Source organism: Lissotriton helveticus, chromosome 10 (assembly GCF_964261635.1).
Source record: "Lissotriton helveticus chromosome 10, aLisHel1.1, whole genome shotgun sequence".
Taxonomy (NCBI): Eukaryota; Metazoa; Chordata; class Amphibia; order Caudata; family Salamandridae; genus Lissotriton; species Lissotriton helveticus.
This window is the reverse complement of record NC_136071.1, coordinates 1,203,240,165-1,203,264,872: the sequence shown is the minus strand read 5'-3', so window position 1 is coordinate 1,203,264,872 and position 24,708 is coordinate 1,203,240,165. Positions and strand designations below refer to the sequence as shown.

The window sequence follows — 24,708 nt, the reverse complement described above, 5'->3', positions numbered from 1 at the left end:
ATGTTACAGGTAAGATTATTTGTGTACAGGGCGGAGTACCTTACTGCACAAAAACAATCCTTAATGGCGTTTTCCTCTTTCTATGTGTCCTACTAAATGCATCAAACGTTCAAAGAGGAAATAATGAGGAGAAGTAAAGATATCTCTTCGTTATGCCTGCTTTAGGGAGACGTAGAATTGTTACTCTTTCCAGGTTAACTCGCTTTAATAAATCCGTGAATGTATCAAAATCCATTGGTGGATGCACGGGAACGCCTATTCTGCCTTTCTTAATGCACGTTAATTCACGGCAGCGCTATGCACTGTGCGGCGTTACCTTGCATTTACTAAACCATACACACCTACGCAAAGTGGCTTTGCATAGCTCAGTAAATACCAAAAGATTTTGCATCAGGCGCTGTCAAAAAAAGTGACGCAACCCATCACAAATCTAAGTAAATCTGCCCCTAAATGTATTTATTGTCCAAACCAAACAGGACGTGTGCCCAACGCCTGTGCACTTTGGCAATTGCCAGTGTGCAGATGTTGAATGACAGAGGAGGAACCCTCCTGGAAGTCTTGAATATGGATTCTCCATGTAGAAAGTCTGTTAAAGGCGCATCTAAAGTGAAGAAGAGCAGTGGTTGTCATTTCCAGTACGTCATTTGCAGGTCCATTTGCATAGAACTTTGTAACTCCAACCCAAAGACCCTCCGTGTCCACCTTGAAGGTCCAGGTGTCTGAAAGCAGAACAAGCCCGAGAAAGACCTGCCTGAGGTGAGACATCCTCCCCCTCAACTTCTAAGTAGACTAAGCACTGTCGATGAGGTCCCTGTTGACAGCTGAGACTAAGAAAACCGCCCAAAATGTCATTGTTGATGTCTACTCTGATGAGAAGGCCCAGTCCGTCACCACCAACGGTGAGCTTTGATGAGGCAAAGAGTCCTGTCGACGTGTGCCCCTTTGACGCTAGCCCTGCCACCGTTGGCACCGATGTTGATGACAACTTCATCATCAATGAGAATTCATCCAACAAGGAAGAACTCATACCAATTCCATCAACGAAGGCCCCATTGGCAAGGATGCAAATGATGCAGATCCCATCTCGACAATAATGCCGACTAGGGGAGCCTCGTGACTCAAACCGGTGCAAATTAATTTTGTCCAATTTACTTTCCGGCGCTAATCCTAAATCCTAAATGGTAGTAAGTTTAGGATTTTGTCTTAAATTAGTTCTATGAATCGGGCCCAGTGAGAGGAAGCAGGTCAAAGGTTAAGGACCAGCCATAGACTGTGAGAGGAAGCAGGTCAAAGGTCAAGGACCAGCCATAGACTGTGAGACGAAGCAGGTCAAAGGTCAAGGACCAGCTAGAGGCTGTGAGAGGGGTCATGTCAAGGGTCAAAGATCAGCCAGAGACCGTGAGAGGGATCAGGTCAAAGATCAGCCGAAGACCGTGAGAGGGTTCAGGTCAAAGGTTGACCAGAGAATAACAAATGATACTCGCAGGTAACCTTGGCTCAAAGTAACACTTTTCCAATACATGTAATACAATTGAAAAATGTATTCAATCATGCTAGTTTTCTTACAAACATCAGCTGGTAGGCCTGATAAAATGTTCTTTTCGGCCACTCAAGTAATTTTTCCAGCAAGTGGCAGCAGAATGGTTTCTTCAGACCATCTACAAAGCTGATTGGTCTGAAGCTGCATGAAATATCTCAGGGGCTATTTTATAGATCGAAATGATGTCAGGTCCATGCCAAGAGTCTGATATTTCTGCCCCATCCAGAGCAGAATTAGTGAACCCATTATATGAGCCTTATCACATGCGATCGCTTAGATTATCGGGCCTTATCACATGCGATCCCATGGATTATCGGAGCCTTATCACATGCGATCCCATGGATTATCGGAGCCTTATCACATGCGATCCCATGGATTATCGGAGCCTTATCACATGTGATCCAGTAGATTATTGCAGCCTTATCACATGCGATCCCATGGATTATCGGAGCCTTATCACATGCGATCCCATGGATTATCGGAGCTTTATCACATGCAATCCCAGATATTATACGGGCTTTATCACATGTAATCCCATAGATTATCAGAGCTTTATGACATGCAATCCCATAGATTATTGGGGTTTTATTATATATGATCCCATGGATTATCAGGCTTTATCACATGGGACCCCATAGATTATCGGGGCATTATCAAATGCGATCCCATGGATTATCGGAGCCTTATCACATGCGATCCCATAAACTATTGGGGCCTTATCACATGCAATTCCATAAATTATCAGAGCTTTATGACATGCAATCCCATAGATTATCGGGGTTTTATCACATGCGATCCCATAGATTATCGTGGCCTTATCACATGTGATTTATTAAGATATAGAGATGCACTCCCTTCTAAATTACTATACTCATTTAACTGTATTTTCACACTATTAATACTCTTTTACTAGTGTGCTGCAGGGGTGACACGTTTGTCCTTTCCGTGTCCAAAACTGAACCTCCCTACCTCGAGACCTTGGGTCCCAACCCCTACGCACAATCACAACAGGGGTGGAGAAGGAGGCGTATCCCTTGGAGGCTTGAGAAAGTGGAGTTGTGTGGGCAGTACTAGGAAGTTACGGGTCCTCGAGCGTAGACTCCTTCTTGGGCGTAGAAAAAAACAAAAGTTTCCTAAAGATGCTCTGCCGAAGGCAGTAGATTATTTGAAGTCCTTCGATTTACGAGCATCAAGTAGGATGGATTAAATGGCACTTGCTCCTGATGAAGGGTCCGGTGTGACCCGAAATGCATAGAGCATCTTCAAGAACAATACAGAAGAATCTGTTGATAAAAAAAAAAATTTGCATGTACTAATGACATTTTGGATTGTATATGACTAAAGTTATGTTTCATGATCTACTTAAAGAATTCAAACGAATGAATATTTATGGTGTCGAAATAAATGTTCATACTTAATTCAATCATTGTTTTTCAATGTATATGAAGTTGAAAATAAATAGTGGCTAAACCCCTGTTGCGATTTTGCTTATCACATGTGATCCCATAGATTATCAGGGCTTTATCACAAGTGATCCCATGGATTAATGGGGCTTTATCACAAGTGATCCCATGGATTATTGGGACTTTATCACATCTGATTCCACAGATTATCATGCCTTTATCACATGGGATCCATAGATTACTGGGCTTTATCACAAGCAATCCCATGGATTATTGGGGCCTTATAACATGCGATTCCAAAGATTATCGTGGCTTTATCACATGCGATCCCATAGATTATTGTGGCTTTATCACATGCGATCCCATAGATTATTGTGGCTTTATCACATGCGATCCCATAGATTATTGTGGCTTTATCACATGCGATCCCATAGATTATTGTGGCTTTATCACATGCGATCCCATAGATTATCGTGGCTTTCAAAGCAGCCATTACCTCTTTCACATGAATATGCGAGTTCGCGGCTGCCCTGGGGGCAGTGCATTCTCCACAATGCGGTGCATTTATGTTGGAAAATGCGCCACATGTGTTATGCGGCCCCAGGACAGCAACAGGTCAGGCGGTGCTCTGCAACTTGTTTGATTTCAATTAACCTTGTTCGGCCTATGCTTTTGCGCAATGAAGAATGCGGCCCTAAGTATCAAAGGCCCGCTTTGTGCACCCACTGGGTACTTTGGTATTACAGAACAGGCCGCAGACGCTTGTGCGGCTCCTTCTGTAATATTGATAGCGCTGGTGCACTTAAAGCGCCAGCGCTACCTTCAAGGAGGCGTTTCATGCAAATGAGGGAATCCCTTTTTCAGTTTATTATTTTATAGAGTTTTATATAGCGCAAACTTGAACCGAATCGGGTATCAGAGAGCTTTACGTAGCACCAGTTGCATTACAAGAGAGCATATTCATTTTTGTTAGGCACGGGGAGATCTAGGCCCAGATGCATGAAGCTAAAAACCCCTCGCAAAGGGGCAGATTCTCAGAATCTGTCCCTTTGCGACCGGTATTTTTGCATTTGGGATGCATCATCTCAAATGCAAAAATCGCAAATTGAGAATTCGCTAAATTGCGATTACTTGCATTTAAGGAATCTCAAATTGAGATTCCTTAATGCAATGCATTAAAGTTTAAAAAATAGCGATTTCACTAATAGGGCTTGCAAATTACCATGAAGTACAACTTCATGGTAATTTGCGAAAACTTTGAAAAATGCACTAAAGTGCATTTTTCAAAGTTTCATGTTGCGCACACACATGCCCTAAGGGCATGTGTGTGCGGAACATATGTTCACAGATCAATTTCAGGGGTGCAACAGGGTGTCCTTTGGACACCCCTGCACCCTTGAAATCGCAATCTCATTTTGCGATTCGCTAATTGCGATTCGCTAATTGAAAATTCTTCCCATTCATTCCTATGGGCCCCTAGGCCCATAGGAATGAATGGGTAGGTATTCCTTAATTGCGACTCGCAATTTGCGAATCGTAATTAAGGAATTTTAAGAAATCGCTATTTTTAAAGTGATTTCTTTTTGCATACCATTTTGCTATTCCTTATTAGCGATTCTTTTTTTTTCGTGAATAAGGAATCGCAAAATGGATGCTTGATGCATCTGGGGGCAAGTGGTTTGCCCAGAATCACAGGATGTTCAGCTTCATTTCTGAGACCTAAATGGTAGCGCACTCTTAGTACGCCTCCTGAGAGCAGCCCTCTGCAGGTGTTAAAGGGGGCTCTACGGACCCCCCAGACATTCACCTGTAGGCGGTTGCAGTCACTGACTGCACCCGCCTGGAAGGGGATCCCTATTCACCTTTAACAGTGCAGGCGGGTTGCCACTTGCACTGAGAAACATGGAGCGGCTTCAAAGCAGCTGCTCTGTATTTCACGTGAATGCGCTGCCCCCACAGCAGCACGAGTTTGCAGCTGCCCTGGGGCAGCGCATTACCCATAATGGGGCACATTTTCCTTTATTGCACGGGGTGCACTTTTTTAAAGGTGCGCCCGGTGCAATGAAGGAAAATGCGTCGCATGTGTAATGCGGCTCGAGGACGACAACAGGACAGGCTGTGCTAGGCAACTTCTTTCATTACGATGAACCTTGCTCTGCCTATGCGTTCACAGAATGTTTTTCATTGCTTTGCTAGTCTTAATTCTCAGATGTGACTCTTTGAAAGATGGAGTGGTGCATGAGGAAAGATTCAATTACCTAGAACTATAATTCTCCAGCAGTGGCATCTTTCATAGATTCACATGAACCTTCCCTCCTCCCTTGACGCGAGACTAACTCTACAAGACAAGCTACACAAATCTGACAGGTGGAGGGCGGGGGAATGCAGAAGCACAAGGAAGGGGACTCGAAAGCAACAGGGGGAAGGGCTGGAGGGGATGCGAAAGCAACGCTGGAGGGGGGTATTAAAAGCAGCAAGGGGTGTTGGGCAAAGCAACACGGAAGACCCAATGGGGGAAGCAATGGAGAGAAGCACACGGGGGAGCTAAAGAGGGAGGTGGGCAGGAAGAAGCCATCGGGCAACAGAGAGCAACATGGAGTGCTGGGGGACTGGCGTACTGGAGAGAGACCGCCCGAAAACACACACTAATAGAGTGCTTTACACAGAAGAAAAAAGTAGTGCTTGAAAAGCAATCAGTGGAAGCAGCAATGCTACCATTGAGAGATCCTAAAGTGTCAATGCTCCATGGGCGGGACAAACACAAAGTGACACGCTGGGAAACGAATAAGAAGCAGGCAAATGGGACAGCCAAACAAAGGTAACCAATGGGCGGGCTCCAACCCTCTCTATGTTATTGGTAAGCTGCAATGCGCCTCACAAGAGACGGCGCATGCACTTTTTAGTAGGCTAGACCTAAAAAGCAGCTCTACGTAAAAAAAAGATTTACACAAGGTTTGTGGGGAGTCGGTCAAAAAGATAAGTGATTTCATCACAGGCCAGGAGTGCCCACGTCACCGGAGCATGCGCCAGGGGCTTTCCTGCCATGAAAGTCCTGGAACGGATTGAGATTTGAGTCAGCCGTTTGGGGGATAGGATTCCCCGTACAATGCACTGAAAGTTTTTCAGTCCTGAAAATTGTCCACTCTGAAATTGCACAATGTCTTGAATACAGCAGCTTCTGTCATCCATTACTGTCGGTGCCTGAAATGTACCAGGCTCTGCCCCAGCCTCATTATACTTCAGCAGCCCCCATTCTGATCAGAAAGATCCCCATTTCATGATAGGCCTGCATACCTCTGGTTGCGGCCTCACCCTTTCCCTGCTCCCCGATGGACATAACCGCTTCCACTTTCTCTTCCAGCTCATTTCAGACAAGGAGAGGTTCCTGCTGTTCTCGGTCTTTGATGAGAACTTGAGCTGGTACCTGGAGGAGAACATCCAGCGATTCTGCCATCAACCTGCGACTGTCGACACGCAAGATCCCGACTTCTACGCCTCCAATGTCATGCACAGTGAGTATCTGAGTAGGCACATGAACAGGGTACGCCTGGACAATCCCATGGGCACAGAGAGAACCATTGTGGTCCCTTGGGTACAGTGAGAAGCATCGGTAACATGAGTGCAATGAGAAGCACCAGTCACAGGGGCACAATGAGAACCATTGTGGTCACATGGGCACAGTGAGAACCATCAGTCACATGGGCACAGTGAGAACCATCGGTCACCATCGGTCACATGGGCACAGTGAGAACCATCAGTCACATGGGCACAGTGAGAACCATCGGTCACATGGGCACAGTGAGAACCATCGCAGTCACTTGGGCACAGTGAGAACCATCAGTCACATGGGCACAGTGAGAACCACCGGTCACAAGGGCACAGTGAGAACCATCAGTCACATGGGCACTGTGAGAACCATCAGTCACATGGGCACAGTGAGAACCACCGGTCACAAGGGCACAGTGAGAACCATCAGTCACATGGGCACTGTGAGAACCATCAGTCACATGGGCAGTGTGAGAACCATCGGTCACATGGGCACAGTGAGAACCATCGCAGTCACATGGGCACAGGGAGAACCATTGTGGTCCCTTGCGTACAGAGAGAACCATCAGTCACATGGCACAGTGAGAACCATCGGTCACATGGGCACAGTGAGAAGCACCAGTCACATGGGCACAGTGAGAACCATTGCAGTCACATGGGCACAGTGAGATGCACCGGTCAAATGGGCACAGTGAGAACCATTTTGGTCCCTTGGTTACAGAGAGAACCACCGGTCATTTTTATCGATAAAAGTATCAATATCCATATTAACAAAGCCATCTGTCACATGGGTACAGTGAAAACCATCACAGTCGCTTGGGCACAGTGAGACCCATCGTGGTCACATGGGCACAGTGAGAACCATCATGGTCACATGGCACAGTGAGAACCATCAGTCACATGGGCACAGTGAGAACCATCGGTCACATGGCACAGTGAGAACCATCAGTCACATGGATACAGTGAGAACCATTGGTCACATGGGCACAGTGAGAAGCACCAGTCACATGGGCACAGTGAGAACCATTGCAGTCACATGGGCACAGTGAGAAGCACCGGTCACATGGGCACAGTGAGAACCATTTTGGTCCCTTGGTTACAGAGAGAACCACCGGTCACATGGGCACAGTGAGAACCATCGCAGTCATATGGGCACAGTGAGAACCATTGTGGTCCCTTGGGTACAGTGAGAAGCATTGGTAACATGTGTACAGTGAGAACCATCGGTCACATGGGCACAGTGAGAAGCACCGGTCACATGGGAACAGTGAGAACCATCGCAGTCATTTGGGCACAGTGAGAAGCATCGGTCACATGGGCACAGCGAGAAGCATCGGTCACATGGGCACTGTGAGAACCATCGGTCACATGGGCACAGTGAGAAGCATCGGTCACATGGGCACTGTGAGAAGCATCGGTCACATGGGCACAGTAGGAACCATCGGTCACATGCGCACAGTGAGAACCATCGCAGTCACTTGGGCACAGTGAGAACCATCCCAGTCACATGGGCACAGTGAGAACCATCAGTCACATGGGCACTGTGAGAACCAACCATCCCAGTCACATGGGCACAGTGAGAACCATCGGTCACTTGGGCACTGTGAGAACCATCAGTCACATGGGCACAGTGAGAACCATCGGTCACATGGGCACAGTGAGAACCATCGCAGTCACTTGGGCACAGTGAGAACCATCAGTCACATTGGCACAGTGAGAACCATCGCAGTCACTTGGGCACAGTGAGAACCATCCCAGTCACATGGGCACAGTGAGAACCATCAGTGACATGGGCACAGTGAGAACCATCAGTCACATTGGCACAGTGAGAACCATCCCAGTCACATGGGCACAGTGAGAACCATTGCAGTAACTTGGGCACAGTGAGAATCATCCCAGTCACATGGGCACATTGAGAACTATCAGTCACATTGGCACAGTGAGAACCATCAGTCACATGGGCACAGTGAGAACCATCGGTCACATGGGCACAGTGAGAACCATCGCAGTCACATGGGCACAGGGAGAACCATTGTGGTCCCTTGCGTACAGAGAGAACCATCAGTCACATGGGCACAGTGAGAACCATCGGTCACATGGGAACAGTGAGAAGCACCAGTCACATGGGCACAGTGAGAACCATTGCAGTCACATGGGCACAGTGAGATGCACCGGTCAAATGGGCACAGTGAGAACCATTTTGGTCCCTTGGTTACAGAGAGAACCACCGGTCATTTTTATCGATAAAAGCATCAATATCCATATTAACAAAGCCATCTGTCACATGGGTACAGTGAAAACCATCACCGTCGCTTGGGCACAGTGAGACCCATCGTGGTCACATGGGCACAGTGAGAACCATCATGGTCACATGGCACAGTGAGAACCATCAGTCACATGGGCACAGTGAGAACCATCGGTCACATGGCACAGTGAGAACCATCAGTCACATGGATACAGTGAGAACCATTGGTCACATGGGCACAGTGAGAAGCACCAGTCACATGGGCACAGTGAGAACCATTGCAGTCACATGGGCACAGTGAGAAGCACTGGTCACATGGGCACAGTGAGAACCATTTTGGTCCCTTGGTTACAGAGAGAACCACCGGTCACATGGGCACAGTGAGAACCATCGCAGTCATATGGGCACAGTGAGAACCATTGTGGTCCCTTGGGTACAGTGAGAAGCATTGGTAACATGTGTACAGTGAGAACCATCGGTCACATGGGCACAGTGAGAAGCACCGGTCACATGGGAACAGTGAGAACCATCGCAGTCATTTGGGCACAGTGAGAAGCATCGGTCACATGGGCACAGCGAGAAGCATCGGTCACATGGGCACTGTGAGAACCATCGGTCACATGGGCACAGTGAGAAGCATCGGTCACATGGGCACTGTGAGAAGCATCGGTCACATGGGCACAGTAGGAACCATCGGTCACATGCGCACAGTGAGAACCATCGCAGTCACTTGGGCACAGTGAGAACCATCCCAGTCACATGGGCACAGTGAGAACCATCAGTCACATGGGCACTGTGAGAACCAACCATCCCAGTCACATGGGCACAGTGAGAACCATCGGTCACTTGGGCACTGTGAGAACCATCAGTCACATGGGCACAGTGAGAACCATCGGTCACATGGGCACAGTGAGAACCATCGCAGTCACTTGGGCACAGTGAGAACCATCAGTCACATTGGCACAGTGAGAACCATCGCAGTCACTTGGGCACAGTAAGAACCATCCCAGTCACATGGGCACAGTGAGAACCATCAGTGACGTGGGCACAGTGAGAACCATCAGTCACATTGGCACAGTGAGAACCATCCCAGTCACATGGGCACAGTGAGAACCATCGCAGTCACTTGGGCACAGTGAGAATCATCCCAGTCACATGGGCACATTGAGAACTATCAGTCACATTGGCACAGTGAGAACCATCAGTCACATGGGCACAGTGAGAACCACCGGTCACATGGGCACAGTGAGAACCATCGGTCACATGGGCACAATGAGAACCATCGGTCAGATGGGCACAGTGAGAACCATCAGTCACATGGGCACAGTGAGAACCATCGGTCACATGGGCACAGTGAGAACCATCGGTCACATGGGCACAGTGAGAACCATCAGTTCACATGGGCACAGTGAGAATCATCTGTCACATGGGCACAGTAAGAACCATCGGTCACATGTGCACAGTGAGAACCATCAATCACCTGGGCGCAGTGAGAACCATCGGTCACATGGGCACCGCGAGAACCATCGGTCACATGGATACAGTGAGAACCATCGGTCACATGGGCACAGTGAGAACCATCGGTCACATGGGCACAGTGAGAACCATCGGTCACATGGGCACAGTGAGAACCATCGGTCACATGGGCACAGTGAGAAGCATCGGTCTTATGGGCACAGTGAAAACCATCAGTCACATGGGCACAGTGAGAAGCATCGGTCACATGGGCACAGTGAGAACCATAGCAGTCACATGGGTACAGTGAGAACCATCGGTCACATTGGCACAGTGAGAAGCAACGTGGTCACATGGGCACAGCGAGAAGCATTGTGGTCACATTGGCACAGTGACACCCATCGTGGTCACATAGGTATAGTGAGAACCATCATGGTAACATGGGCACAGAGAGAAGCATTATTGTCACATGGGCACAGGGAGAACCATCAGCCACATTGGCACAGCGAGAAGCATTGTTGTCACATGGGCACAGTGAGAACCATCATGGTAACATGGGCACAGTGAGAACCATCATGGTCACAAGGGCACAGCGAGAAGCATTGTGGTCACATGGGCACAGTGAGAACCATCCTGGTCACAAGGGCACAGTAAGAACCATGAGTCACATTGGCACAGCGAGATGCATCATGGTCACATAGGCACAGTGAGAAGTGGTGCTCAGGTTAAATGTACCTTAAAAAACAAGAGACTAGAGGGGCACAGGGAGAACAATTGTGGTCCCTTGCGTACAGAGAGAACCATCAGTCACATGGGCACAGTGAGAACCATTGGTCACATGGGCACAGTGAGAAGCACCAGTGTTGGACTTGGCCCTTAGGGCAGGTTCACCCCTAGACTTTTTGCCTTTAAATGGTGACCTGGTGATGGTGATTTTTGGGTTCTGCGCACTTTCACTGTGTCCCAGTGGAAAGTGCGTGCGCACTTTGAGTGCATGTGATGAGCTAGGCCTGCCTTCCCATAGGAATGCATGGGAAATGTCTGTGTCCCTGGTAGTTCCTGATGCGTGAGGAGTGCGGGCTCGAGTTTGGTATGTGTGAACTCGTGGGAGTGAATGCTGTAAAAGGGTGTATGCGGCATGTATGTGTCTAGTGGGGAAGTACCACTTCTAGACATGGCTATGTGTGTGCTGTGAAGGTGCTGGCGTGTGATTGGCTGGAGCTGGCTGGCATTCCAGGCTCCAGGAAGGCTGGATGGGTCTGCCCGGTGGTGAGTGGGAGATTAGCATGCTGATGGCTGGGGAGGAGTGTACCTGTGTCCTGAATGAGGCTGGGTTTTCCCCTGACAATGCTGGCTCCGCCCCCCTGTGGTGCGTCTAACGACCCTAGCCCTGCCAGTGAATAGAGAGGGTGGTTGGGCCATCAACAGTGCTCACAAACCAGCTGCAACTGGTTTCCCCCCACCCTGCACCCTGAGACAAAGGATTTACCTGTATAAGAAGGGGCTGTGTCCCCTTACAAACTGTTCTCTTCCAGGATCCTGAGGGGGCTGCTGCTGCTGTTGCTGGGCCAGAGGACCTCCACTTGGAGTGTCTCCCTGCCTGGATACCCAGTGAGCTGGCTCTGGGCCCAGCCTTGCCCCCCCTGCCTGCCTAGAAGGACTTTGACTGGGCTTTAGGGGCTCCTGGCGCTCGGGAGCGCCTTACCTTGCCCTATAGCGCCTGGGAGCGCTTTGTTCAGCTTGCTAGCGCTTGGGAGCGCTTTTCTGGCTCAGCCGGTGCCCACCCGGCGATTGCCCCGTGTTGCCGATTTTGAAATCCCCTGGCAGGTGCCCACCCTGCCAGGGACATTGCTGCCCTAAGATCGAGTGACCACCTCGATTTATTTGCCCTTTTAAAAGAGCCGGTGCCCACCCGGCATTTCCTGCTTATCCCCCGCCTGGAAGTGCCTGGAAAGGGCCGCCGCGCTGCCCGCGACGACCCGGAAGTGGTTTGCCGGCCGGCCAATCAGAGAGCGTCCCGACGGAAGTCCCGCCCCCACAGCCGCGACCCGGAAGTCAGGCGGGCCGGGGGCAGGACAGAGAGGCAACCGGAAGCGGACGGGAGGCCACCCCGCGCTCCGGTGAGGGGAGAAGCCGGCGTCTTTCCTTGTCCCCCCCCCAGGCTCCCAAAGCGAGGGAGAGCCCAGGAGAGAGAGGGGAGAAGTCTGCAGAGAGCCCCGAGGAGCGGGAGCTCTCGTGAAGCAGCCGCCTGCCGCAGGACTCCCGGTGAGTGAAGCAGTGTTGCCCAGGGAAGGGGGAGGCGTCGGGGCACATTGCCGGTGCCCCCCCCCCCCCTCGTGCTCTCTCCCCGAGTGAGGGGAATTGTTGGTGAGCCCCGAGAGGCTCGGGGGCAGCCTAGTCCGGTGGGGGCCATTTCGTGTGTCCGAGCCCCAAGGCGCCGGGGGCATTGGCAGTTCCTGAGTACCCCGAGCAGGACTCCAACTTCATTGGGGGCATTCTTTGGATTTAGGGTCCCCAGAGGCTCTGGGGGCATTTTAGGCCACAGCGAGTCTCTCGAGCGGGACTCCTACCTAGCGTGGGCCATTGTCCTCGAGTCCCCCAGGGGGGGACTACCACAAAAAGGTGCCACAGTTGTGTTTTGAGCCCAGAGAGGCTCTGGGGCCATTCGTTGTCCTTTAGAGCCTGAGAGAAGGCTAGCAGCCCCCCCCGTTGATTTCGAGCCTGCGAGGCTCCCAGTCCATATTGGTTGCGAGAGCCCAGGAGAGGCTCAAGGGGGCATTTGTTTACTCAGAGCCTGCGAGGCTCCCACGGGTGTTTTGCTCATCCCTTCACAGCTGCCCAGCACTTCGTGGGCAGCTGCAACGTTTAGGCCCCTGATACTTTAGACACAGGGCGTCCTAGCCTAGAAAGGCCAGTTGGCCTAGGGACAGTCACAGGTGGTGACTTGTGAGTTTGGCGCCATTGTTATTGTTATGCACCTCTGAATGTGTTTTTATGCGTCATGTGCCTTGTTCTTACACCTCTGAATGTATTGTTGATGCATCATGTGTTATGTGCTTACACCCCTACAGGTATTGTGATACTTAGGTGGTTGTTTTCTCCCTAGTACAGGTGGTGCTAGTGAGGTCCTGGTTACCAGTGATTACTGGTTGTGTGCTATTTTGTGCTAAAGTAACTTTACATTCTAAGTGCTATTTTTAAAAGTGTTACTTCTAAAAGTGCTGATTCCTGACACTGGTCCAGGTGGCCCTGTCTTGTACATATCCCCTGTAAATTCTGCCCGTGCCTCTGGCACATTGTAAAGTGTGTGTTTTATCTAATGTGTTTTGGTGTAATACAAAGGCTATTTTTATATAACCTTGTGTGGAGTTTCCTTTGTGGTGGGCCTTTGGGTGTTGTTGCTGGGGTGCGTGCGCAAATACTTAACTAACATCGCCTCCAAGTTTAGCCTTGCTGCTCGCGCCACGTTACCTAGAGGGTGAGCAGGGGTTATCTTGGCGTGTAACTCCCTTGCCCTGACTTGGGAGTGGTGGTCTCTGACTGACTTTGGCGAAAGACCTGGCCAGCCAGGGATCCCATTTCCAACATTGGCGGCAAGCGGTGAGGATGAGGATTTGTGTTTGCGTTGTACCATAGTGGCAACTGGCCACACTACAAAACTCTGCATTTTAGATGACCACATTTTAGGGGATTGTTTTTTTTGAAGTCTCATATTTTCTTCTCCTGAAGGTATCATTGTGCAATTGTGTCCAGTACATTTGTTCCCCCACCCTGCGCCCAGAGTCGGTACCTGTGTCACGTGTGGTCAGGTCGAGAAATCAGGGGTGGTAGAAACTGCCTCACCAGTCCGAGGGGAGGGTTGTGTGTGGATGAATGGTGTGTGGCACTAGACAAGTGAGTGTGAGTTCTCTGGGGTAGAGAGCTTGCTGAATACCTTGGTAATTTGGACTCTTGCTTCAGTTAAGTCCCCTGTGTTGCACGTGTCTGTGAGCATCCTGCCAAGATGGAGTCTGCTTTTAATGTCTGGGGTCTGTTTATGCATGAACTGAGAGAGTTTTACGAAGAGAGGGACATTGCAGTGAATGAGTCAGACACCCAGTCCCAACTTAGGGGTAACCTGATCCAATGGCAGAAGGATGACTGGGAGCGTGAGCACAGTGAGGAGAGGGCCCGGGTCTCACACCATGAGGGTGGTGGGTCTGAGGGGAGCCCTGAAGAGTCTGAGGAGGAGGAAGAAAATGATAGCACAGGGACGCCAGCAGATAGTGAAGACCCCATAGATAGGGAGTCCCTTGCTGGGTCCAGCGTAGGAGGCAGCGCCTCATCCCTTTACTTGTCCCCAGAGGTGCTGGAAGATAGGAGGAGAGAAAGGGAGCACCAGCTGGCTTTAGAAAAGCTCAGGTTGGAGCATGCCCAGGCTATGGCACAGCTGGGCGTTAGAAAGCAACAGCTAGAGACTGAGAGGGTCTTAGCGCAGGAAAGGATAGAGGAGGCTGAGAGGGCCTCCACCAGAGGCAAAGTAGCTCTGGAGGGTAGACTATCCCCTGCGCGCAGTGTTGATTGTCTGGATTCCCCAGGGAGGGTTGGGTCCAGTGGTGGCAGCTATCCAGATTTCAGTGTAGGAAATCCCAGTCCCAGGTCCCCCAGTCTGGTACCTGTTTCCCCAGAGGAGGAGTTAAGGTTGAAGTTCAGGGACAGTAGGAAACTGTCTCACCAGTCTTGGGTAGATTTTGAGGATGAATGTTGTGATACACTGTGGGCTTGGGTGCAAGTTCACACGAAAGATGATTTTGACGTCTTGTTTGGTCTGATTGTCAAAGAGAATCTGCTCAGTTGTTGTTCACCAGGGTTGCGCACGCACCTGTTGGGGTGTGGATTGTCTAGCGCATGTGAGCTTGCAGATGAAGCAGACCGCTGGGAAAGGGCCAGAGGTTCTTTAGAGTCATTAGTGAGTGAGTCCAACAGTAGTGGTACAGGTATCTTCCAGCCCAGCATGGTGGAAGAGGCGCAGTGTAGCCCAGCTAGGTCCCAGTATAGTGAGAAGGGTGGAGAGGCTGACTACCTGGCTCAGTGGAGCAGGAGTCAGTGGGTGGCTGAGAGTCCCCAGAGGCCCAAAGCCCTGTCTCAGAACCTGGGTGGTTTCTTGCGGGAACACCAGGTTGGGGACCTAGGCTGTCCTGGTAGTACACTTGAGGAGGATCTCCTAGTGTCTAGGGAACCTGGAGCATCTGTAAACAGAGCTCCAGGCGTTCCACTGTCCGGCAGTGCTACTCCAGTTGGGAGGGCACAGGAGTCCGAAGCGAGGAGTGATTGGGGGAGTTCCCCAGTGGAAGGACCAGTGGGTCAGGGACTACCCAGTTGGGCTAGGTTCCCGTGTAGTGACCATGGTGACACCACTTCTGTTCTGGGGGATCTTCGCGCACTGTCAGGTGGACAGGGAGCGGGAGATCTGCGCCAGACAGACAGTCACACGACACATGGGTCATGTGTCAGCCTCAGGGGGATGGCGTGTGAATCTCCAGAAGTCCTGGAGTGCCAGGCAATTGTTCCACCGAAGGTTTTAGACCAGAGGTTGGGAGGCCAGGTTCAGGATCAACCTGACCTGAAGGGTAGGACGACTGTAACCAGTGTCCTGACCGGTTCTTCTTCCAGAGGAACTTCTCCAGTTGGGAGAGGGCAGACCTCTGGAAGGGGGTGCAGAGGGTGGGAGAGCCCACCTCTGACCCCGGTGCAACCTGAGTGGATAAGCCCTGGGTTGGAATGACATTCTAGGTGTACCCCTCGCAGGAGGAGGAGGAACCCTAGAAGAAGAGGTAGGGGGAGGAGAGCCTTCCCCGAGACTCCTGGTCCACCTTAGGTTGTAGGCCATAGGCTGGAGAACCAGTGGCAGTCTAGTCCTGTCTTGCAGACAGGAAGAGTGGAGAATGGCTCCTATGTGCCAGGGGTTACTACCCCCCGCTCTACGAATAGGCATGGACCAGTGGCACCTGGGTGGCCCAGGGCCTGGTCCTGGCCGCAGACAACTTGGGAGTACCAGTGGGGTAGCCCAGTTGGTCCAGACAGTGGTTTGAGAAGGAATCCCATGGGTTCACCGTGGCGTAGAACAGGAGGGTGTCCCTGCAGTTGCGGGCCCGCGTCCGTGTTCTATTGCCCCAAGCAGGGAAGTCCGTCATGGTGATGATTGTTCTCCCCTGCGTTTTGGCTGGAAGGGGGTTGTGTTGGACTTGGCCCTTAGGGCAGGTTCACCCCTAGACGTTTTGCCTTTAAATGGTGACCTGGTGATGGTGATTTTTGGGTTCTGCACACTTTCACTGTGTCCCAGTGGAAAGTGCGTGCGCACTTTGAGTGCATGAGATGAGCTAGGCCTGCCCTCCCATAGGAATGCATGGGGAATGTCTGTGTCCCTGGTAGTTCCTGATGCGTGGGGAGTGCGGGCTCGAGTTTGGTATGTGTGAACTCGTGGGAGTGAATGCTGCAAAATGGTGTATGCGGCATGTATGTGTCTAGTGGGGAAGTACCACTTCTAGACATGGCTATGTGTGTGCTGTGAAGGTGCTGGCATGTGATTGGCTGGAGCTGGCTGGCATGCCAGGCTCCAGGAAGGCTGGATGGGTCTGCCCGGTGGTGAGTGGGAGATTAGCATGCTGATGGCTGGGGAGGAGTGTACCTGTGTCCTGAATGAGGCTGGGTTTTCCCCTGACAATGCTGGCTCCACCCCCCTGTGGTGCGTCTAACGACCCTAGCCCTGCCAGTGAATAGAGAGGGTGGTTGGGCCATCAACAGTGCTCACAAACCAGCTGCAACTGGTTTCCCCCACCCTGCACCCTGAGACAAAGGATTTACCTGTATAAGAAGGGGCTGTGTCCCCTTACAAACTGTTCTCTTCCAGGATCCTGAGGGGGCTGCTGCTGCTGCTGGGCCAGAGGACCTCCACTTGGAGTGTCTCCCTGCCTGGAGACCCAGTGAGCTGGCTCTGGGCCCAGCCTTGCCCCCCCTGCCTGCCTAGAAGGACTTTGACTGGGCTTTAGGGGCTCCTGGCGCTCGGGAGCGCCTTACCTTGCCCTATAGCGCCTGGGAGCGCTTTGTTCAGCTTGCTAGCGCTTGGGAGCGCTTTTCTGGCTCAGCCGGTGCCCACCCGGCGATTGCCCCGTGTTGCCGATTTTGAAATCCCCTGGCAGGTGCCCACCCTGCCAGGGACATTGCTGCCCTAAGATCGAGTGACCACCTCGATTTATTTGCCCTTTTAAAAGAGCCGGTGCCCACCCGGCATTTCCTGCTTATCCCCCGCCTGGAAGTGCCTGGAAAGGGCCGCCGCGCTGCCCGCGACGACCCGGAAGTGGTTTGCCGGCCGGCCAATCAGAGAGCGGCCCGACGGAAGTCCCGCCCCCACAGCCGCGACCCGGAAGTCAGGCAGGCCGGGGGCAGGACAGAGAGGCAACCGGAAGCGGACGGGAGGCCACCCCGCGCTCCGGTGAGGGGAGAAGCCGGCGTCTTTCCTTGTCCCCCCCCAGGCTCCCAAAGCGAGGGAGAGCCCAGGAGAGAGAGGGGAGAAGTCTGTAGAGAGCCCCGAGGAGCGGGAGCTCTCGTGAAGCAGCCGCCTGCCGCAGGACTCCCGGTGAGTGAAGCAGTGTTGCCCAGGGAAGGGGGAGGCGTCGGGGCACATTGCCGGTGCCCGCCCCCCCCCCCTCGTGCTCTCTCCCCGAGTGAGGGGAATTGTTGGTGAGCCCCGAGAGGCTCGGGGGCAGCCTAGTCCGGTGGGGGCCATTTCGTGTGTCCGAGCCCCAAGGCGCCGGGGGCATTGGCAGTTCCTGAGTACCCCGAGCAGGACTCCAACTTCATTGGGGGCATTCTTTGGATTTAGGGTCCCCAGAGGCTCTGGGGGCATTTTAGGCCACAGCGAGTCTCTCGAGCGGGACTCCTACCTAGCGTGGGCCATTGTCCTCGAGTCCCCCAGGGGGGGACTACCACAAAAAGGTGCCACAGTTGTGTTTTGAGCCCAGAGAGGCTCTGGGGCCATTCGTTGTCATTTAGAGCCTGAGAGAAGGCTCGCAGCCCCCCCCCCGTTGATTTCGAGCCTGCGAGGCTCCCAGTCCACATTGGTTGCGAGAGCCCAGGAGAGGCTCAAGGGGGCATTTGTTTACTCAGAGCCTGCGAGGCTCCCACGGGTGTTTTGCTCATCCCTTCACAGCTGCCCAGCACTTCGTGGGCAGCTGCAACGTTTAGGCCCCTGACACTTTGGACACAGGGCGTCCTAGCCCTAGAAAGGCCAGTTGGCCTAGGGACAGTCACAGGTGGTGACTTGTGAGTTTGGCGCCATTGTTATTGTTATGCACCTCTGAATGTGTTTTTATGCGTCATGTGCCTTGTTCTTACACCTCTGAATGTATTGTTGATGCATCATGTGTTATGTGCTTACACCCCTACAGGTATTGTGATACTTAGGTGGTTGTTTTCTCCCTAGTACAGGTGGTGCTAGTGAGGTCCTGGTTACCAGTGATTACTGGTTGTGTGCTATTTTGTGCTAAAGTAACTTTACATTCTAAGTGCTATTTTTAAAAGTGTTACTTCTAAAAGTGCTGATTCCTGACAGTGGTCCAGGTGGCCCTGTCTTGTACATATCCCCTGTAAATTCTGCCCGTGCCTCTGGCACATTGTAAAGTGTGTGTTTTATCTAAATGTGTTTTGGTGTAATACAAAGGCTATTTTTATATAACCTTGTGTGGAGTTTCCTTTGTGGTGGGCCTTTGGGTGTTGTTGCTGGGGTGCGTGCGCAAATACTTAACTAACATCGCCTCCAATTTTAGCCTTGCTGCTCGCGCCACGTTACCTAGAGGGTGAGCAGGGGTTATCTTGGCGTGTAACTCCCTTGCCCTGACTTGGGAGAGGTGGTCTCTGACTGACTTTGGCGAAAGCCCTGGCCAGCCAGGGATCCCATTTCCAACAACCAGTCACATGGGCACAGTGAGAACCATTGCAGTCACATGGGCACAGTGAGATGCACCGGTCAAATGGGCACAGTGAGATCCATTTTGGTCCCTTAGTTACAGAGAGAACCACCGGTCATTTTTATCGATAAAAGCATCAATATCCATATTAACAAAGCCATCTGTCACATGGGTACAGTGAAAACCATCACAGTCGCTTGGGCACAGTGAGACCCATCGTGGTCACATGGGCACAGTGAGAACCATCATGGTCACATGGCACAGTGAGAACCATCAGTCACATGGGCACAGTGAGAACCATCGGTCACATTGTGGTAAATAAATAAATAATACCCTATTTTTCGGATGAATGAATGAATAACAGATAGCTCAATAAATAAGAGTCAAGATTCGAGGTAGTAGGAGTTTTTTTGCAGGTTTATTATAGCATAAGGACAGGATCAGGACAACCTGCATAGGAACAGAATGACAAGGGAAAAGAGGCCCAGCAGCTGCCGGGGCTGGGTCTGGGATGAGCGCGCTAACATTCAATAATAAGACATTCATATATATACATAGCGCAAACACATAGCATTACATTGCAGTAGGCGTAACAGTGGGTGGAGTAGAAGACGTGACGTGTAACAGTCGCGAGAGATAACAGTAAAAGTGGATGTAACTGGGAGTATACATAGACATGTGATGCGAACGTAACAGAATATGTCATGAATGGGCGGACACATAGGAGGGGGCTACCTAAGGAGCCGGGACCTCTAACCTAATGGTGCGCGAAAACTGGCAATGACGTGTTACTAGGAGAAGCTGGGGGCTACGAACTCTGTGCTAGGAGCAGAGACTAGAGTCTGGAGGGTCGGAGCGACATGTACCTAAACCCTATCTGGTATCTAATGTTTAGGGAACATGTTGATATGAACTAGAAGTCATGAGGGGAGAGGCTAACTTGACTCTAAGACTGGACCATGCATTATTCTACATGTAGTGCGTGATGAAGAATACTAAATGACCATTAAATACAGTATTTCTCTAACATGGAGACGAGAAGGCTAGACAATGACGGAAACTATTGATGCAGTTCAGTAGCTTAGGAATGCAGAGGAGGAGGACTGAACTGATAGCAGGAACTATAACATACTTTTGGCAGACTCAGAGGCAGAGCCGGGGTGCACCGGGCACTGCGAGGCAGGAAGTAAGTGAAAGGTCGAGGATACAGGTGGGGGCTGTATCGCTCCTCAGCGAGGCTTTCAGGAGACAGGAGCTGAATCTGTGGTCCGGGCCCTTTTGAGGCCTAGAAACGGGGACTTTATAATGGAATAACGTGCACACTGAGAAACGTGGCAACATTACTTACATAGGCCTGATATTCGTAGTATTCACGAGGACTGGAAAATAGCTCACTAGAGGTGGACACAACTGTAATTGCGTCTTTAATCAGGAATGGGGAATAACATATGCATATTGATCATGCATACATAACATATGATGGGTGAGGCGTAGGGACACAGAACATGGCAAAATTTACTTTTCCACATTCCCTCCTTGTCACTACGTTTCCATCAGGAAACATCAATATTCATGATACCGTCTATCATTTCATACAGTACCATTTGCTCGTCTCGAATTGTCTTGGAACGGGATTTAGAACGGGGCTTGGGACGGGGAGTACAAGAGGTAGCACACATGCTGCAAATCGCAGGGCCACATTGTATACAGAGACAGCAGCTGAATATGATCGCTACTGCAATACCTAGAAAGGACAAGACTTTCCATCCCCAGGCGGAAATTATATTCCAGAACCAACCGGACCATGTCCAGGTGCCTGGATCTTGGTGTATCAGATGGGCAATTTTATGGAGTCTGGTTATAGCTGAGTAAACAGACGGCGCGTTATTTGGAATGAAAATGCAACAACTGGATCCAAGAATTCTACAGGCCCCGCCCCTATCGGCCAGTATGACGTCAAGGACGAGACGATTCTGTAAAACGACAAATCTCATAGCAGATTGCTCTTCGGTTAAGTTACCTAGAGCAGAGGCAGTCTCATTTACTACAGCTTCGAGGGTTCTTGTTAACCTACGGATTAGTTTACTATTCTGGACAGGTCCTATAAAGAAAAAGAAACCTCTATTGAAATCTGTATACTGTTCTAGAGCAGTTTCAGTATAATCGACAATTGGGGACTCCCTTCTATGTCTAATGTGTACTAAGAAAGAATTCCTATGATAGTCAGGTGGGGCTAGAAAAACGGGTGGCAGCAGGAAGGCAATGTAACAGGTTCCCTCCCAATCGAGGGGCAGACGGACATATGCAGTTTGACCACAAATAAAATAAGAATGACGTGAAGCTTTGAAAATAGATTTCCTACTGTCACTATACTGGATAACAGTAGTACATTCACTATGTCCTACATGTACGGAACCCTTATTTCGGACACATAATTCGCCTTTGACTGGTAGTACTGAAATAACAGGTAAGCCTGGAGTAGTATCAGACTGAACATTCAGGACCATGAAATTCGACGAATAATTTCCTATATTATATACTTCATTTTCTAAATCTAAACCTGTTCTGTGGGGGAAACCTTGCTTGTCTGGAAAACATGTACTGTTAAGAAAAGACATATCTGTTGAGGATGACGTTAACGTGGACCATGCTCCACACGAACCATTGTGTGAGAATGGATAAGGAAAGAGTGGCAGAACTCCCTTCGGTGTCTGGAAAGGGGGGAGTCGACCACACACCCAACAATTAGTGGCATTGCTGGTCTGGTGTGAATAATGTAACATACGGATGAATGTGTTATTACGCATGGCAAGGCGGTATGAATATTCGTGAGGAGGCAGATCACTAAACGTGTGCTCTACTGTAGCATGAGCAGACATATTTACATGAGGAACTGAAAAACACAGATAGAAAGCATAACTGGTGCAGGAAATCATTATGCTGATGAATAATATGAAACTCAGAAAAACGATACAGTGAAGTGAACTTCGCCTGACTCTCTCACTATGGGGGTCTATTTTATACATGTCAGAAACAATTTAACCGTTTCACCTAGGGGAGGACTTATACAATCAAACTGGCTGACTTATTAGACCTGAGCTTTAACTTATACTCCTGTTGCGGAGTTTTCTCTAACAAGGGAGGGGTTGTAATAAAGTCTGGTGCGGGACAGTCCTTTAAAACAATGTTCTGGCAATCCTTGGAATCCTGGAAAGTGTTCTTGGCAATGTCTTTGAAGACTGGCGTTGGTCCTTTGAAAAGTTTTACATGTGAAAGATGAACCCACCCCTTCCTGCCTTCTAACTTGACGGCAGTTCGGGTGGTCAAAAGGACTTGACGTGGCTCTTTCCAACGTGGTTCCAGCGGACTTGATCTGTCAAAATTTCGGATCATTACCAAGGATCCTGGAACGATCTCGTGCGGTGCCACCTCGGTATTGTCTGGAAATGCGGCGGCAACCTGTGAACGACATGAGTTGAGGGCAGACATCAAGGAAGCTAGGTAATCTGTCAGCATATTACATGAAACATCGGTAATACTTCGGGGTCTAGGAGTACCCCACATGTTAGGGGGGCGGCCGAATACGACCTCATACGGGGACAGACCTGATCTGGAATGTGCGACCATACGCATATAAAACAGAGCGACTGGCAAAGCTACTAACCAGTCCACACCCTTGTCTTTACAGATTTTTGCTATACGGATCTTCAGAGTCTGATTATGTCTTTCTACTAGTCCAGCTGCTTCTGGATGGCGTACACAATGGAACTTCCACTGGTACCCTAACAAAAGGGAAACGTGTCTCATGAGTTCGGATGAGAATGGCTGGCCGTTGTCAGAATATACGACTCTAGGGAGTCCATATCTAGGGAAGAATTCACGAACCAACTGCTTGGCAGTGGTCGCGGCTGTGTAATCTGGGACTGGATATGCTTCTGTCCACCTGGACAAAGCGCATACAACTACAAGGACATACTTGAAACCTCGACATCGCTCCATCTGAATATAATCCATCTGGAGGACCTCAAAAGGGTGGTCAGGGGGCTGGAAACCACCTTGTTCCACCGGGACACTTTTACCTGGATTAAACTGACAACATATCATACAGGTACGGACTTTCTGCTTGGCTGCAGCTCGTAAATGCTTGTTGAACCAAATGTTCTGGATACTGTCTAACATAGCTTTTTCTCCTAAATGTGCTGGACTATGTGCGGTATTGATAATGACTTGAACCATAGAATCGGGGAGAAACCATGTGGCTCTACCCTTCGTTAACCATCCTTGATCTGTCTGGACCCCTCCTTGTACGGACCATTTCTTGATTTCATCGGGAGTAGCATGTGACTGTATATCTATGACATCTTGTGTAGGGTCCTTAACTGTCATGCATGTAATCAGATCTGGAATATGTGTCTGATTCTGATTAACTGGAATGTCTGGTGTCTGTGCTGTAAGCTTGGCTGTGCGGTCTGCTAAATCATTACCTTGGGAAATAATGTCAGTAACTTTCGTATGTGCTTTGCATTTCATGATAGCAATAGATGTCGGTAAATGTATGGCATCTAACAGGGCTTGAATAAGGAGACCATGCTGAATCTTGGTTCCATGAGAAGTCATAAAACCTCTCTCCTGCCAGAGCACTCCGAAGTCGTGTACAACTCCGAATGCGTAACGTGAATCTGTGTAAACATTAACTTTCAGGTTCTTGGCGTGTATACAGGCTTGTGTCAGAGCAACTAGCTCTGCTGCTTGAGCGGACAGGGTATCAATACGGTGTGTTTCAATAACTTCAGTGTCAGTAGTCACTGCATACGCGGCGACTAGTTCTCCTGTACTAGTTCTCATACATGAACCATCCACATAAAGTGTCAGGTCAGGATCTGGTAACGGAATGTCTGTCAGGTCTTGTCTTGGCTTTGTCGTAATGTTAACCACTTCCACACAATCATGTGGGTCTGGATTTGAATTAACTGATGGTAACAATGTAGCAGGATTCAGAACGTTGCAGCGTCTAATTTCTATGTGTGGCTGGAACAGTGTCAATTCATAACCCGTTAAACGTGCAATTGTCAAGTGCTGAGTTTGTGTTCGGTTTAAAAGAACTTCTACTGAATGTGGAACTTGTACTGTCAGGGAATGTCCTAAAACTATGGAATCACTTTGTCTGATAGCTAGTGCTGTGGCTGCGACTGACTTGAGGCACGCAGGCAACGCCTGGGCGACTGGATCTAATGTGCTCGAAAAATAAGCACAGGGCTTGTATTGACCTGCTTGATCTTGTGTGAGAACAGATAATGCTGTACCTTCGCGTTCTGTAACGAAAAGTGTAAAAGGCTTACTATAGTTCGGTGTAGCTAGAACTGGGGCTTGACATAGGGCTTTCTTTAACTCGTTGAAACTAAGTGTATGTTCGGATGTCCAAGGGAGGACAGTCGATACGGCTGCCTCCTGTGTCGTTAACTGTATCAGTGGCTTGGCTAGAAACGCATACTGGGGAATCCATTGTCTACAATAAGAAGTAAGGCCGATAAAAGCACGTACCTCCTTCTGGGTTCTGGGCTGGGGAAGACTCGC

The 24,708-nt window shown here is 50.1% G+C and overlaps 1 protein-coding gene across 1 annotated transcript in view; it reads left to right on the top strand.

Annotated features, from left to right (window-relative positions):
* The window catches only part of F8 (coagulation factor VIII), a 289,264-nt gene that overhangs the window by 94,430 nt on the left and 170,126 nt on the right, over positions 1-24,708 (top strand). Inside the window, exon 8 of the mRNA XM_078664066.1 lies at positions 6,305-6,455. Coding sequence (XP_078520192.1) covers positions 6,305-6,455 — 151 coding nt within the window. The remainder of the gene's footprint in view (positions 1-6,304; positions 6,456-24,708) is intronic.